Source organism: Molossus molossus, unplaced genomic scaffold (assembly GCF_014108415.1).
Source record: "Molossus molossus isolate mMolMol1 unplaced genomic scaffold, mMolMol1.p scaffold_m16_p_10, whole genome shotgun sequence".
Taxonomy (NCBI): domain Eukaryota; kingdom Metazoa; phylum Chordata; class Mammalia; order Chiroptera; family Molossidae; genus Molossus; species Molossus molossus.
The window spans coordinates 18,628,855-18,641,391 of record NW_023425345.1 but is presented as its reverse complement, the minus strand read 5'-3'; the positions used below and the strand labels follow the sequence as shown (position 1 = coordinate 18,641,391).

The following is a 12,537-nucleotide window of genomic DNA, read 5'->3' as shown; positions in this document are numbered from 1 at the left end:
AGAAAAATACAGTAAGTTTTAAATGAGCCTGGCAAATTTCCTGCTGTGATGGTGAGAAAAATAGATCAGAATCCTTAGAGTAACAGTGACAGAGCTGATAAGTTTCTGCAGAGGGTCCTGATAGAATTGTTACAGCAGACACTGAAGAATTTAAGGAGAGAGAAGATATTTCCCTTTCTGCGAGAGGCATTATTTGTAATTGAGACCTATCTTAGAGAGAGATGAAAAAGACATATTGTGTTAAGTCTAAAAGTACAACCTTGATTTACAAATAAAGTGATATCAGTGTCAACGAGACAGTTCAGCATTTTAAGTTTGTCTATAGGATGTCTGTTCCATTTTTGAAACAGATGTTGATCAAATTTGGAGTAAACCCAGTAAGTACAGATATATCTTGAAACAAGGTGGATCTAATTAACTTTTCAGTTGAGAATGTTTTCTGTAATTCTTAATTCAACAGCTCTGAACCAACAGATATTTGCAATGCTCTGAGGCAGGGATTTCGGGGTTATACAATGTGAATAATAAATGTGTCCCCAAAGTACCGTAAGAACCCAACAATAGCTCTTCCCAGCTGGGGACTGGACAAAGCCCTAAGGAAGTGGCACCTGAGCTAAGCTACGAAGGGACAGAATTTTACCAAAGAGTAAAGCACATTCTAGGTTAATAGAGCTGCCTCGTTTGAATATTATGCAAGTACACAGTCTGTTCTGGAAGGTCCTGGGTAATAGGAGTCAGGTTGGAGAAGCAGCTGTGGGACTTGACTAATATACTCAGGAGCTCCCACCCTCATCTCCTAAGTGATAACCATGGAAGGCTCTTAAAGCTGGAGGCAGTGTGGACAGTATCTCTGTTAGAAAGACATCGTTGCTATCAGCCTGGAAGAAGGATCGAAGAGAAAGCAGAAAGCTAAGGGGCAGGGAGACGAGGAAATTTATACTACTCCAAATGCGGACCGAAGAGTCATCTTTTATATTAGAACAGTGGAAACAGGAATATATTTTGAAGATATTCTAGAAGTAAAATTGAGAGGAAGACTTTTAGTTGGGTTTGAAGAGTAAGCGGGTATTGAAAATTAGGAAGAGGCAAAGATCAGTAAGTGATTAAATACTGGAAGTGCTACTATTAATAACAGTAGCTAACATTTACTGTGTGACAGGCATTGTTCTAAGCACGTTTGTGGCTTCTCATTTAATACTCAAAATAACTTTATTTGAAAAGATAAAGAAACTAAGGCCAGAGGTATTGCTTCAGTCTACCCAGATCATATGTTAGTAAGTTGCAGAGCTCTAAGTCAAGTTTAGGACTGTACTAATAACCACCACTCTCACTGACTTAATGAGAACAGAAGAGCAAGTTTTGTGGGGAAGAGGCATTGGTGGGGTATGTCCAGCAAACAACAGGAAATGTTGCAAAATTAAGAAAAGCGACAGAAGGGGTAGGGGGGAGTTAGTGCCATAAAGATCACTATGAAATATGCCAGAAAAGTCAGGCTAACCAAGAGGAACTGTGACAATTGCGTGCATAGAAATAAATAACAAAGGGCAGAAATCATAAATATATACATGTATTTATAATTTTTTACTCTTACCCGAGGACACTTTTGCATTTATCTTTAGACAGAGTGGGAGGGAGAAGGGGGGGGAAGAGAGAGAGAGAAACATTGATGAGAGAGAGACACATGGACTGGTTGCCAATCACACGACCCCAACCGGGGTGGGGGGAACTGCAACCCAGGTACGTGCCCTTAGCGGAAACCGAACCCTGGACTCTCTGGTCCACGGGCCGGCACTCTAACTGCTGAGCCAAACCGGCCAGGGCTCATTAATGTTTTTAAAAACAGATGAAACCAAAACTGATTCTTTTGAAAACACCAGTAAGATGGTCAAAACCAGAATGAGAAAAGATGCAAATAAACTAAAAGAACGAAAACTAAAAACTTGCTCCTTTCAATGTTCACCCTATGTCGGCAAGTTTCAACCAGAGTGCCTAAAGAATTTTTTTTTTTTTTTTTTTTATCCTCATCCGAGGACATTTTTCCATTTTTTGTACAGACAGAGTGGGAGGGAGAGAGAGGAAGAGAGAGAGAGGGAAACATCGATGTGAAAGGGACACATCGAGTGGCTGCCACCCGCACGACCAACCAGGGCCGGGGACAAACTGCAACCGAGGTACGTGCCCTTAGCGGGAACCGAACCCGGGTCTCTCCGGACCGCAGGCGGATGCTCCAACCGCTGAGCCAAACCGGCCAGGGCTTTAAAACATGCCATACCTGACTATTAGGGTCTCTGACCTCTTTTCCCTTAAAATGTCAGATAAAAAAATGACAGTCAACACAACAGTTGTCCAGTGTGAATGAGTCAAAATTATATATATTTTGTCAGATTGGCAAAAAAAAATTTGGGGGTGTGTCGCAGAATTTTAGTAATTAGTTTATATGTGCCATGAGATGAAAAAGGTTGAAAATTGCTGCTCTAAGTCAATGGGATTAGTGGTTAGGAGCAAAGATTTGCAAGTAGATTTTTTAACCCAGTTGAAAATGGATAAAATTCTATAAAAAAACTAAAATTCCAAAGTGTCAGAAAACAAAAACCTTTAATATGCCAATAACCATTAAAAAAACTGAAACAGTAATTAAAGAACACTCCTCCACGCCCTGAAAAAAATAAATTGGGCCGTTTGGCTCAAAGTGGTTTAAAACTTGGCTTTACTATTGCTTATTAGCTATGACCTTCAGCCAATCCTGAACTGGTTGAACTCTTTTCTCCTCTATAAAATGGGGAAAACCAAACTTACCTTCAAGCTCTGGAAATTGAATGACAACCATTGATAAACTGTTAAGGCACCAGACATGTAAGTTACTGAAATAGCTGGAAAATTACAAAAATGTTTACTTGTTCTACAAATATTACCGGACTCTGTAGTTTGATATTTAGCGTTAAAGTGAAGTTTAATATTTAATTCCTATTTAGTCTAAATTAAACTAGAAGAGAGCCCAGGAGGTTATCCTATCATCCTAGACAATGAAAATCTAGTTGAGGTCTTTAATTATTCTTGTCCAGTATAGATGCTGTATTTCTTTCAGACCGGAAAGTTACCAAAACACATATTTTTATCCTATTTATCTTCTTAGTTACCAACAATACTGAAATTAACTTTATTCTTTAAGTTTCATTGTGTATGGGTAAACTTTTCTGTGAAGTTTAATATTACCTTTTTAATTAGAGTATTTTCTCAGCCCCTAAATGAAGATATTCTTGCTCTCTAAATCTTTTAAAATAAAAACATTCCTCATTTTTAACAGTTCCTGGGAAGCATCTTTGTAGTACTCTGGAAAATTGACGGCTAATTTCAAATTACAGTATTAGAAATTACTGATTTACATGTAAACTGTCAGTTGTGGTTTTCAAAATTAATTTTTTTCTTAATATTGAAAAAAAATCAGCATTCTGTGTAACTTGGAATCTTTTTAAAAATAGTGTCAGAACATACTTTAGCACCATATAAAGTACATTTTCTTTTCTAGTAGCCTAGGCAAAGGAAGTAATTAGGGACATTTTCTGGGCCCTTCTGTTTGCTGTATGCAGTCCTGACCTACCTATCGTCTTGCACTTACTCATTCTGTAAAATAATTTGAACTTACCTGTATCACAGCAGTGATGACAGAACTGAGCCACTGTAGTCTATCCAGGACTGTAAAGAACTCAAGTTCTTCCCAACAGATTTACACTAATTGTCTTAAAAATCTTTTGTCTCCTCCAGTTCCCAACACTGCTTAATGGCCACATGCCAGTGCCAATCCCCAGTCTGGACAGAGCTGCTTCTCCAGTACTAAGCCTTTCTTCGAACTCTCAGAAGTCCTGATGACATCTGGCTACAATTAAAGACTCATTAACTGATGAAGCGAATTTGTCCCCATGGGCTAGTTTACCTGTGTCATGAGAAGGACTTTGTGAAACCCTCTGTTAATTTGGTTTGCACTTTTCATAACATGGATGGTCTAGATATATGTTAGCATTTTTAAAACTTTTTTTTTTTATATTCAAGTATATATGAAAATCTGTTTTGCATTAAGTGAATTTTAATGTTTTTGTTTTTATATCCTCTTAGTCTTAAGTGTTGAACACTGTTGACAGTGAAGAACTTTTCTTAATGGTTTTCAGTGTAACTAATAAGGATGTGAAGCTTTTTTCTCTTTAATTCTGCATATGCTGAACTGTGCTTATATACACTATAACCAGCTGTGCCTTCCTTTGCATTTAGTTTTATGTAACTGATTTATATATTTTTTAGTATTAAGAGAAAATGTTTGAAAGACGAAAATTAGTATCAAACAGCTCTCTAGTAGAATTTCATTATTTTTCACAAGTAGGCAATATGAAAGCATATTCATATTTCTTTTTTGCTTTCAGTTATAATAATTGCCTTAGAACCTCTTTTGAACTGAAATTCAATAAATGTAATATCCAAATAATGTTTTTATAAGAAGAAACGAAGCCATATTTAGACAATAAACATTGATAAAAGAAAATGTTCTAAAGTGCATTTAAAAAAAAAACTTTGAAAGGCTAGCCTCTCAGCTGTTTACAGTCTTTTCCTTCCAAACAAAAAAATCTGAGATGGAAAAGCTACATCAAGTTTATTCTATCCATACTAGGTTAACACATTCTTATTTCAGGAAATTAGCACTGGTTTCCCCAGTTGTCCATAGAGAATCACACCCCTCTGATAGATTTCCTGTATCATTATGAGTTAAGGTTTCTCTTAACCCCTGGAACTATTGTTAACATTAAAAAGTCCTATGCTTTGGAAGAGGCTCACAGACTGGTGATGAAAACAAACAACGAAGACATAATTTTATAACACCAGATATCTTCATGTGTGTAGGTATAGCCTTGCTTGTGGAAACTGAGAGGTTATTACTAAATTTCAGATGAGAATGAAGGCAAGCAACCTGATACAACAAATACAAAATTCTTTAGAAACCTCATCGTTGTTGAACTGAACTGATTATGTAACAATTTGGAACACTCAGCAGTAAATTCTTTTCTGTAGTGTAGTTTAGAGCGGTGATAATAGGAACATATTTTCTGTTCCTTCAAAAAATCAGCCGCTACCACTCTGGGGCATCGTTCTGTACATTATGAAAGTTCTAATGGTAAGAGAACTGGAAAGTGCCCAGTGCTTTCAATTCAAGATCAGGTTAATTATCATCCTTAACTATAAGCAACAGAAACCAATTTGTCCTCACACAGGACATTTTTTGATATTTTGTTCAGATAGAGTAGGAGGGGGAGAGAGAGAGAAACATCGACATGAAAGGGACACATCGAGTGGTTGCCACCCACACGACCCAACCAGGGCCGGGGACAAACCGCAACTGAGGTACATGCCCTTAGCGGGAACCGAACCCGGGTCTCTCTGGACCGCAGGCCAACGCTCTAACCGCTGAGCCAAACCGGCCAGGGCGCAACAGAAACCAATTTGAAATGTGGCTAAATAATTGATTCAAACCAGGCATTAAATAGCAGGGATAAAAAACAAAGCTTGTAAAAACATAAGCATTTCTTGATATTTCAAAAAGTCTACAATTTTGTTATGATACAAATGTTGAGATTTTTCAATTGGAACTGAGTATCTCTATGTGAGGGGATGTATGCCCTTATCTGGAGGGAAAATCCAAACACTCCAATATGCATCTTTGAATATAAAATAATGGGGCTCATTCCAGAATGCACAGACACTACTGTCATGGGGTACTAAACAGCTGGTCCAGCTGATATTTATCAGATTGTCAGAGCTAGGAAGGGCCTTTGAGAATGTCCTACATGGGTTTCCAGGTAAGGACAATTGCACAGGAGAAGCTGGAAGCTGCCTAAGGCCACACAGCTCACTGAAGGTGGGACAGTGATCAGTGCTCAGTCCAGCTCTGCTTCCCCATGCTTAGCTACAAGTAACTACGAGTCCAAAACTATGTTAGGTGAAAAACAGATAAAGAGCATTAAAAAAACTGTCAGATAAGAGAAGAATGCACTCCAAATGCAAGATTCTTACAGATAAAGAAGTTCATGTGCAAATATCTCAACCAAAAATATCTTTAAATGTAAATACTGATTGGAAATACTCAAATGACTATATGTCTGTTTCTTGTATTCCCTTCCTCCAGATACTATGATTAACATATAATCTAGCTCCATTTACTAGAAATGGAAAAATAATTTTTGATGGATCAAAAAACTATAACAGAGAACTAGAGGTATTGAAGTATAACCCTTACAGCTCTGCCTCATTCTGTGTGTGTGTGTGTGTGTGTGTGTGTGTGTGTGGTGTTTTGTTTTGTTTTGAACCAACTATTTCAGTCACAAAATAGGTTCACAGAACGTATAACATTTCTTCTTCCTTTTTATGTCTGCTTGATCAGTGTTAAACTGCTAAGGCTAAGTTTTATAGATCAACATTGATCTCTTGTATACATCTTTTCTATGATTGAAAATCTTCATTCACTTTCATATATGTATCATTTTTACTGTTATATTATTTTTGTTCAATAAATACTTTGTGATACGAAGTGTGAGGAGGCAAGTGGGTCGGTTTACTTCCATTTACTTGGGATAATCCAAATTCCACTTTTCCATATGGTTACACGTTAGAAAATGAGTCTTGTCATCTAGCCTTCAGCGTGGTATATCAAAACATGTTATGTATGTATAATCTGCTTTCAACAGAAATATTTACGGGAAAAAATACTGAAATTAAATTAGAGAGAAGGGAATGGATTTAAGAAATATCCCCTTATCTTTTACATCTTTAATTCTATCAATTGTTCTGAATTGAGATGGAGGAGGTGAGGAAGAGGAAGAAAAATTACCATTTATTCTTTTAGCCACAATTAGTATTACACTCAGTGGTTAAAGTAAGCTTTCCCCTAACATTAGGAATGAGATAAGGAGAACCTCTCTTGTCGTTTCTCTTCAACATAGCACTGAAAGACCTAGCCAGAGCACCAAAAAAAAAGAAAAGAAATAAAAGGCATCCAAATTAGAAAGGAAGAAATAAAACTATATTTACAGATGATGTTTTTATGTTAAAAACCCTAAAGAACTCTCCCCCAAAGTTTGCTAATTGAGCAAAATTGTAGGATGCAAAATCAATATGTAAAAATAATTCGTATTTCTACACACTAGCAACAAAAAACTTGAAAAAATTAAGAAAACCATTTTATCTACACTATCAAAAGGAATAAATTTAATCAAGGTGGCATAAGACTTGTACACTGAAAACTATGAAACACTGCTATAAGAAATTAAAGACATCCTATGTTCATGGATTAGAAGACAATACTAAGATCACACACAAAGTTACCTACAGATTAAACACAATTCCTATTACAATCTCAATGACATCCCCCCCCTCCCCCCGAAATTAGAAAAGTTTCATCCTAAATTTTATATAGAATTTCTAGGGACCTCAATAATCAAAACAATCTTGTAAGAGAACAAAAAAGACTCGCACTTCTTGATTTTAAAACTACAAATCATTGAAACGTGGTCCAGGTAAAAGGACAGAGATGCGGACCAACAGAATGGAATGAAGAAACCCAAAATAAACCCTCACATCTATGGTCAATTGATTTTTAACAAGAGTGCCAAGACCCGTGGGAAAAGAACAGCATTTTCAATAACTGGTGTGCTTGGAAAACCAGATATTCACATTCAGAAGAATGAAGTTGGACCTTCACTTTACACCATATACAAAAATTAACTCCAAATGGATCAGGGACCTAAATGTAAGCACTAGAAGTACAAAACTCTTAAAATGGGAAAATATTCACGACCTTGGATTTGGTAATAGTTTCTTACATATGCCAAGAGCAGAGGCAACAAAAGAAAAATAGATATACTGGATTTCATTACAATTAAAACTTTTGTGTATCAAAATGACACCATTAAGAAAATGAAAGACAATCCACAGATTGGAAGAAACTGCAAATCATATGCCTCATAAGGGTCTAATATCTAGAATATACAAAATACTCTTAACTGTACAACAAAAATAAAACACTTTATAAATGGGCAAAGGACTTGAATAGACATTTCTCCAAAGCAGATACACAAATGGCCAATAAACACACGAAAAGATGCTCAACAACCTTAATTAAACTACAAGTTTCTACTTTATACCTACTAGAATGAATATAATAATAATAATAAAAATAAGTGCTGGTGATTATGAGGAGAAATTGGAACCCTCATACATTACCACTGAGAATGTAAAATAGTGCAGTTGCGCTGGAAAACAGTTTGTTAGTTCCTCAAAAAGTTAAACATTGAATTACTAAATAATCCAATAATTCCATTCCTAAATATATAAACCCAAAGAATTTTGAAAACAAAGACTCAAACAGAAGCTTGTACACCAATGTTCACATCACAATGGCATTATTCACAATAGCCAAAAGGTGAAAAACCTAAAGGCCATCAACAGATGAATGGATAAACAAGATGTTGTGCATTCATATCACAATATTATTCAGCCATGGAAAAAAATGAATTTCTGACACATGCTACAACATCATTAAACCTTGAAAACATTAAGCTAAGTGAAGCAGGTCACACAAAAGGACAAAGACAGTATGATTCCACTTGTATGAAACATATAGAATACGCGAATTCAGAAACAAAAAGTGTATTTGAGGTTACTAGAAACCTGAGGTATGAGAAAAATGGGAGGTTATTTCTTAATGAGTATATAGGTTTGGAGTGATGAAACATTTTGGAAATAGTGATCATTGCTGTATGACATTGAATCTAATTAATGTCACTCAATTGCATATTTATAATGGGTAAATGGCAGATTTTGTTATATATATTTTACCATATTAAAAAAAAACAACTACACAAAAACTCAAAAAAATATTTCATGAACTGTCCTGAGTCCAAAAGATAAATTATAACATGTTAACAAATAGACTTTCAAACATGAGCTAAGGAAGGACGAACAAGACTGCAGCTAAAATGACACATTCAATGTGTTAACATCACGTGGAAGGAAAACAAAAAAGTCATCCTATCTCACTTTTAAGAACCTTGTCAGTTTGAGACAAATTGTAAGTATTTAAGGTTCAAAATTTCTGAGTTTCCAAAAAATGGAACTGCCTTATGACCCAGCAATTGCACCTCTGGGGCTGTATCTGGAGAAACCCAAAACACTTAATTCAAAGGAATACATGCACCCCTATGTTTACTGTAGTGTATTTATAATAACCAAGATTTGGAAGTAGCCCAAGTGCCCATCAGTAGGTGAGTGGATAAAAAAGCTGTGATACATAGAACTTATATGCATGTGTGCATGAACAATGGACATGGACAACAAAGCTGGGGACAAGGCGGGGAGGGAGGAATCAGTGGGGGGAAAAGAACCATCTGTAACAAAAATAAATTTATTAATTAAAAAAAAAAAAAGCTGAGGTACATTTACACAATGGAATACTATTCAGCTGTAAAAAGAAGGAAACCTTACCTTTTGCAACAGCATGGATGGACCTGGAGAGCATTATGCTAAGTGAAATAAGCCAGTCAGAGAAAGACAAATACCATACGGTTTCCCTTATATGTGGAATCTAATGAATAAAACAAACTAACAAAACAGAAACAGACTCACAGATACAGAGGACAGACTGGACTGCTGTCAGAGGGAGAGGGGTTGGGAGACTGGGTGAAAAAGGTGACGGGATTAAGTAAAACAAATAACAACAACAACAAAACTCACAAAACAGTATGGTGATCACCATAGGAAAAGGGGGGTAGGGGAGGTACTTCTATATACCTAACGTGACATACTCAGTATGTGTTAACATCACTTGGAAGGAAGGGAGGTAGGAGAAGAGGGTAAAGGGGGGATAAATGGTGACAGAAGGAGACTTGAATTTGGGTGAACACAATACAATATACAGATGATATATTATAGGATTGTACACTTGAAATCTATATAATTTTATTACTGTCACCCCAGTAAATTCAATACAATTTAAAAAAAAAATTTCTGAGTTTCAGTTCTCTTCATTGAAAAGTTTCAAGAATCTGAATGATACTCAAGTATAAAAAAAAAAAAAGGTGACAAAAACAAAAAACAACCAAGTTCCTTAATAAAGAAATATTCTTAGGCCATCCTAGAAAGAATTTTACATCACTACTGGATTACATTTCTTCATCTTTTTATATGTAAGAATCGAATTCATGAATAACTATGTTAAATTTGCAACAAATCAAATATATAACCTATAAAATAAAATATATGTCACTTTATAATTGAGTGCTATCCTACAAAACTACAGTAGAGGTTACTGTAGTTAGACCGGCACAAATTGATACTACCAGTACAATGAGACTTCATCACCTTAAGAATGAGTCCCATAAAGAAAATGATCCCATGCTGCGCAGCCTTCTTCCCCCAGAAAGAACTGTGACAACAAAACCACATTTTAACAACATGAAGATTTTGTTATTATAAATTTCCAAACAAAAGGGAGGAATTTCACATAATATTTATAACCTTCAAAGTAATACATGTCTGTCAGTTAGAAATAACAGCAGTTTGTTAGGCTACAGGGTTTAACATAAAACTAATTTACAAACGTGAAAAGCAGTAGTGGTCCAATAATTCACCATTACACATAAATCTGTTTCTTCCAGAAATTTTTTAAAAAAATTAAAATTTCAGTATCATGAAATATTAAAATAACACCCTAAACATGCCACAATCACTATTCACAAATAAAGTTAAAATGAAATATACAAAAATCCACTTAATACTGTTAAATAACAATAAACTACAAGATTTCCTGAACAGAAATGGTAGGACCCCTGAATGTTTTACAGTGAACGTCAGGAAAAAAATTAAGTTATGACTATTTTCATGATATATAAGCCAAAAATTTACATGACCATCTCAAAATATACCAATTAAGATTTGTAGGTTGTAAGATGCACTAAACAAATAGTCCTAAAAGTTAACACAGATGCTTAAAACACTGTTACCAACACCAAGGTGTTTTATGATGTTCAAAGAGATGCATAATTAAAACTGTAATATTTATATCTGGTAAACAGATAATATCTACACTGCTTTAAAACAGTCCTCTAAGTTCTCACTTCTCTCATTTGTATTTATCATGGCTCATTTCAAAGACATTACAGCTTTCAGCTGATTCCAAGAGAATGTTACTAAAACACACACATATAGGCAGCCACCAAATTGTTCCTCAATGATGTATCATCCTTTCTAATAAAAGAATTATATTTAAAACAAACAAAAACAAGACCTCTCATGTTTGACTGGACTTATATAGTTTTTGTTTGAACTAAATTAAAGCACAATGTAAAATAGGTAAGTGTATTAATTAGTATACAGATATCCAATAGTATGCAGTAAATACTTCTAAAATGAAGAGAGGTAAAAATAAATAATTTTGGTGCTTTAATTTACTGGTGTCTAATGTGAGATCCCCAAAATGTCATGTATTCACTTGCTTGAATCAACTTCTGCATCACATGCTTTCCTAAACATAATGTGCTTATCCATTTCTTAGCTACTCTATTTGTCAATGTTCAATAAAAAAATTATATAGATTATATAGCATGAACTTAGAGTGTTCAAGATGGCTCACTTATTTTACTGTTAAGCAAAGCTGAATTTACATTCTAGAAAACACCGCAGTTTAATTTTAATTTTAAAAACAAACAAAAAATGCAGCAGTAAAACAACTCGTGAGGAGAAACAGATGCATTCACATGATAAAGCCACTGCAACTTCTTCAGGCATTCAACTATTGTGTTAAATAAACAGACAGTAGTTATTTAGCAGCAATGATTCCGCAATAAATAATGCACTGTGTTTCTCAGTCCTGCACAAAAATTGCAGCTACAGTTACATCGATAGCTGTAACCTACTGGCTCTAATGGCAGAGAAGACCTTAAAACCAACTGTACAAAAAAATTGTCACACTGTGACAACAAATATAAAAACAATCTGTAGGTCTGAAATAAAAAGACTCCACTGTGAAGAGGACAGTGTAGACAAACGGAGATTCCAAGTCCACCAAAAGAAATTGCCTTCAGATCTGAGTCCTTGATTGATAAGAAAGGCTGGGGGCTGGGCTTGAAACCATGTTATCAGACTTAAAAGAGCATGCTCTGTCTTCTGTTCTTCCCATGTCCTAAAATATAAAGTCATTTTATGAGGCAGTTCAAGGTTCAGTTTTATCCCACATACAGTATTTGGTGACTCTAGGAAGCTAATGTTCCCACCAGCAAAAGCTAATTTTCCATGGTAAGAGTGATCAGCACTGTCTTAAATGACCCTTTTGTTGATGGGGGTCAGTCTACAGCTTCTATGCTTCGAAGTGATGAACCTGATGACTAGGGAAGCACAAGATGTGTCTTCTGCCTCAGGTACCAGGGATGGCGTGTGCAGTGATCAAGCCAGGCCACTTGTAAAGGTCTTTGTGCCATCTGCAGCTTTCAGGGTCCCTGGCTTGAC

At 35.6% G+C, this 12,537-nt stretch overlaps 2 protein-coding genes across 3 annotated transcripts in view; one reads left to right on the top strand and one right to left on the bottom strand.

Moving 5' to 3' along the window:
- ELK3 (ETS transcription factor ELK3) overlaps window positions 1-4,518 on the top strand; it is a 67,035-nt gene extending 62,517 nt beyond the window's left edge. Inside the window, exon 5 of the mRNA XM_036252923.1 lies at window positions 3,763-4,518. Coding sequence (XP_036108816.1) covers window positions 3,763-3,864 — 102 coding nt within the window. The 3' untranslated portion in view covers window positions 3,865-4,518. The remainder of the gene's footprint in view (window positions 1-3,762) is intronic.
- Window positions 4,519-10,280: 5,762 nt separating this feature from the next.
- Window positions 10,281-12,537, bottom strand: part of CDK17 (cyclin dependent kinase 17) — a 105,473-nt gene continuing 103,216 nt past the window's right edge. The window contains exon 17 of one of the 2 annotated variants that reach the window (XM_036251154.1): window positions 10,281-12,214. In XM_036251154.1, the coding sequence (XP_036107047.1) occupies window positions 12,177-12,214 (38 nt within the window). In that variant the 3' untranslated portion in view covers window positions 10,281-12,176. The remainder of the gene's footprint in view (window positions 12,215-12,537) is intronic. The other variant, XM_036251153.1, reaches the window with a different exon arrangement.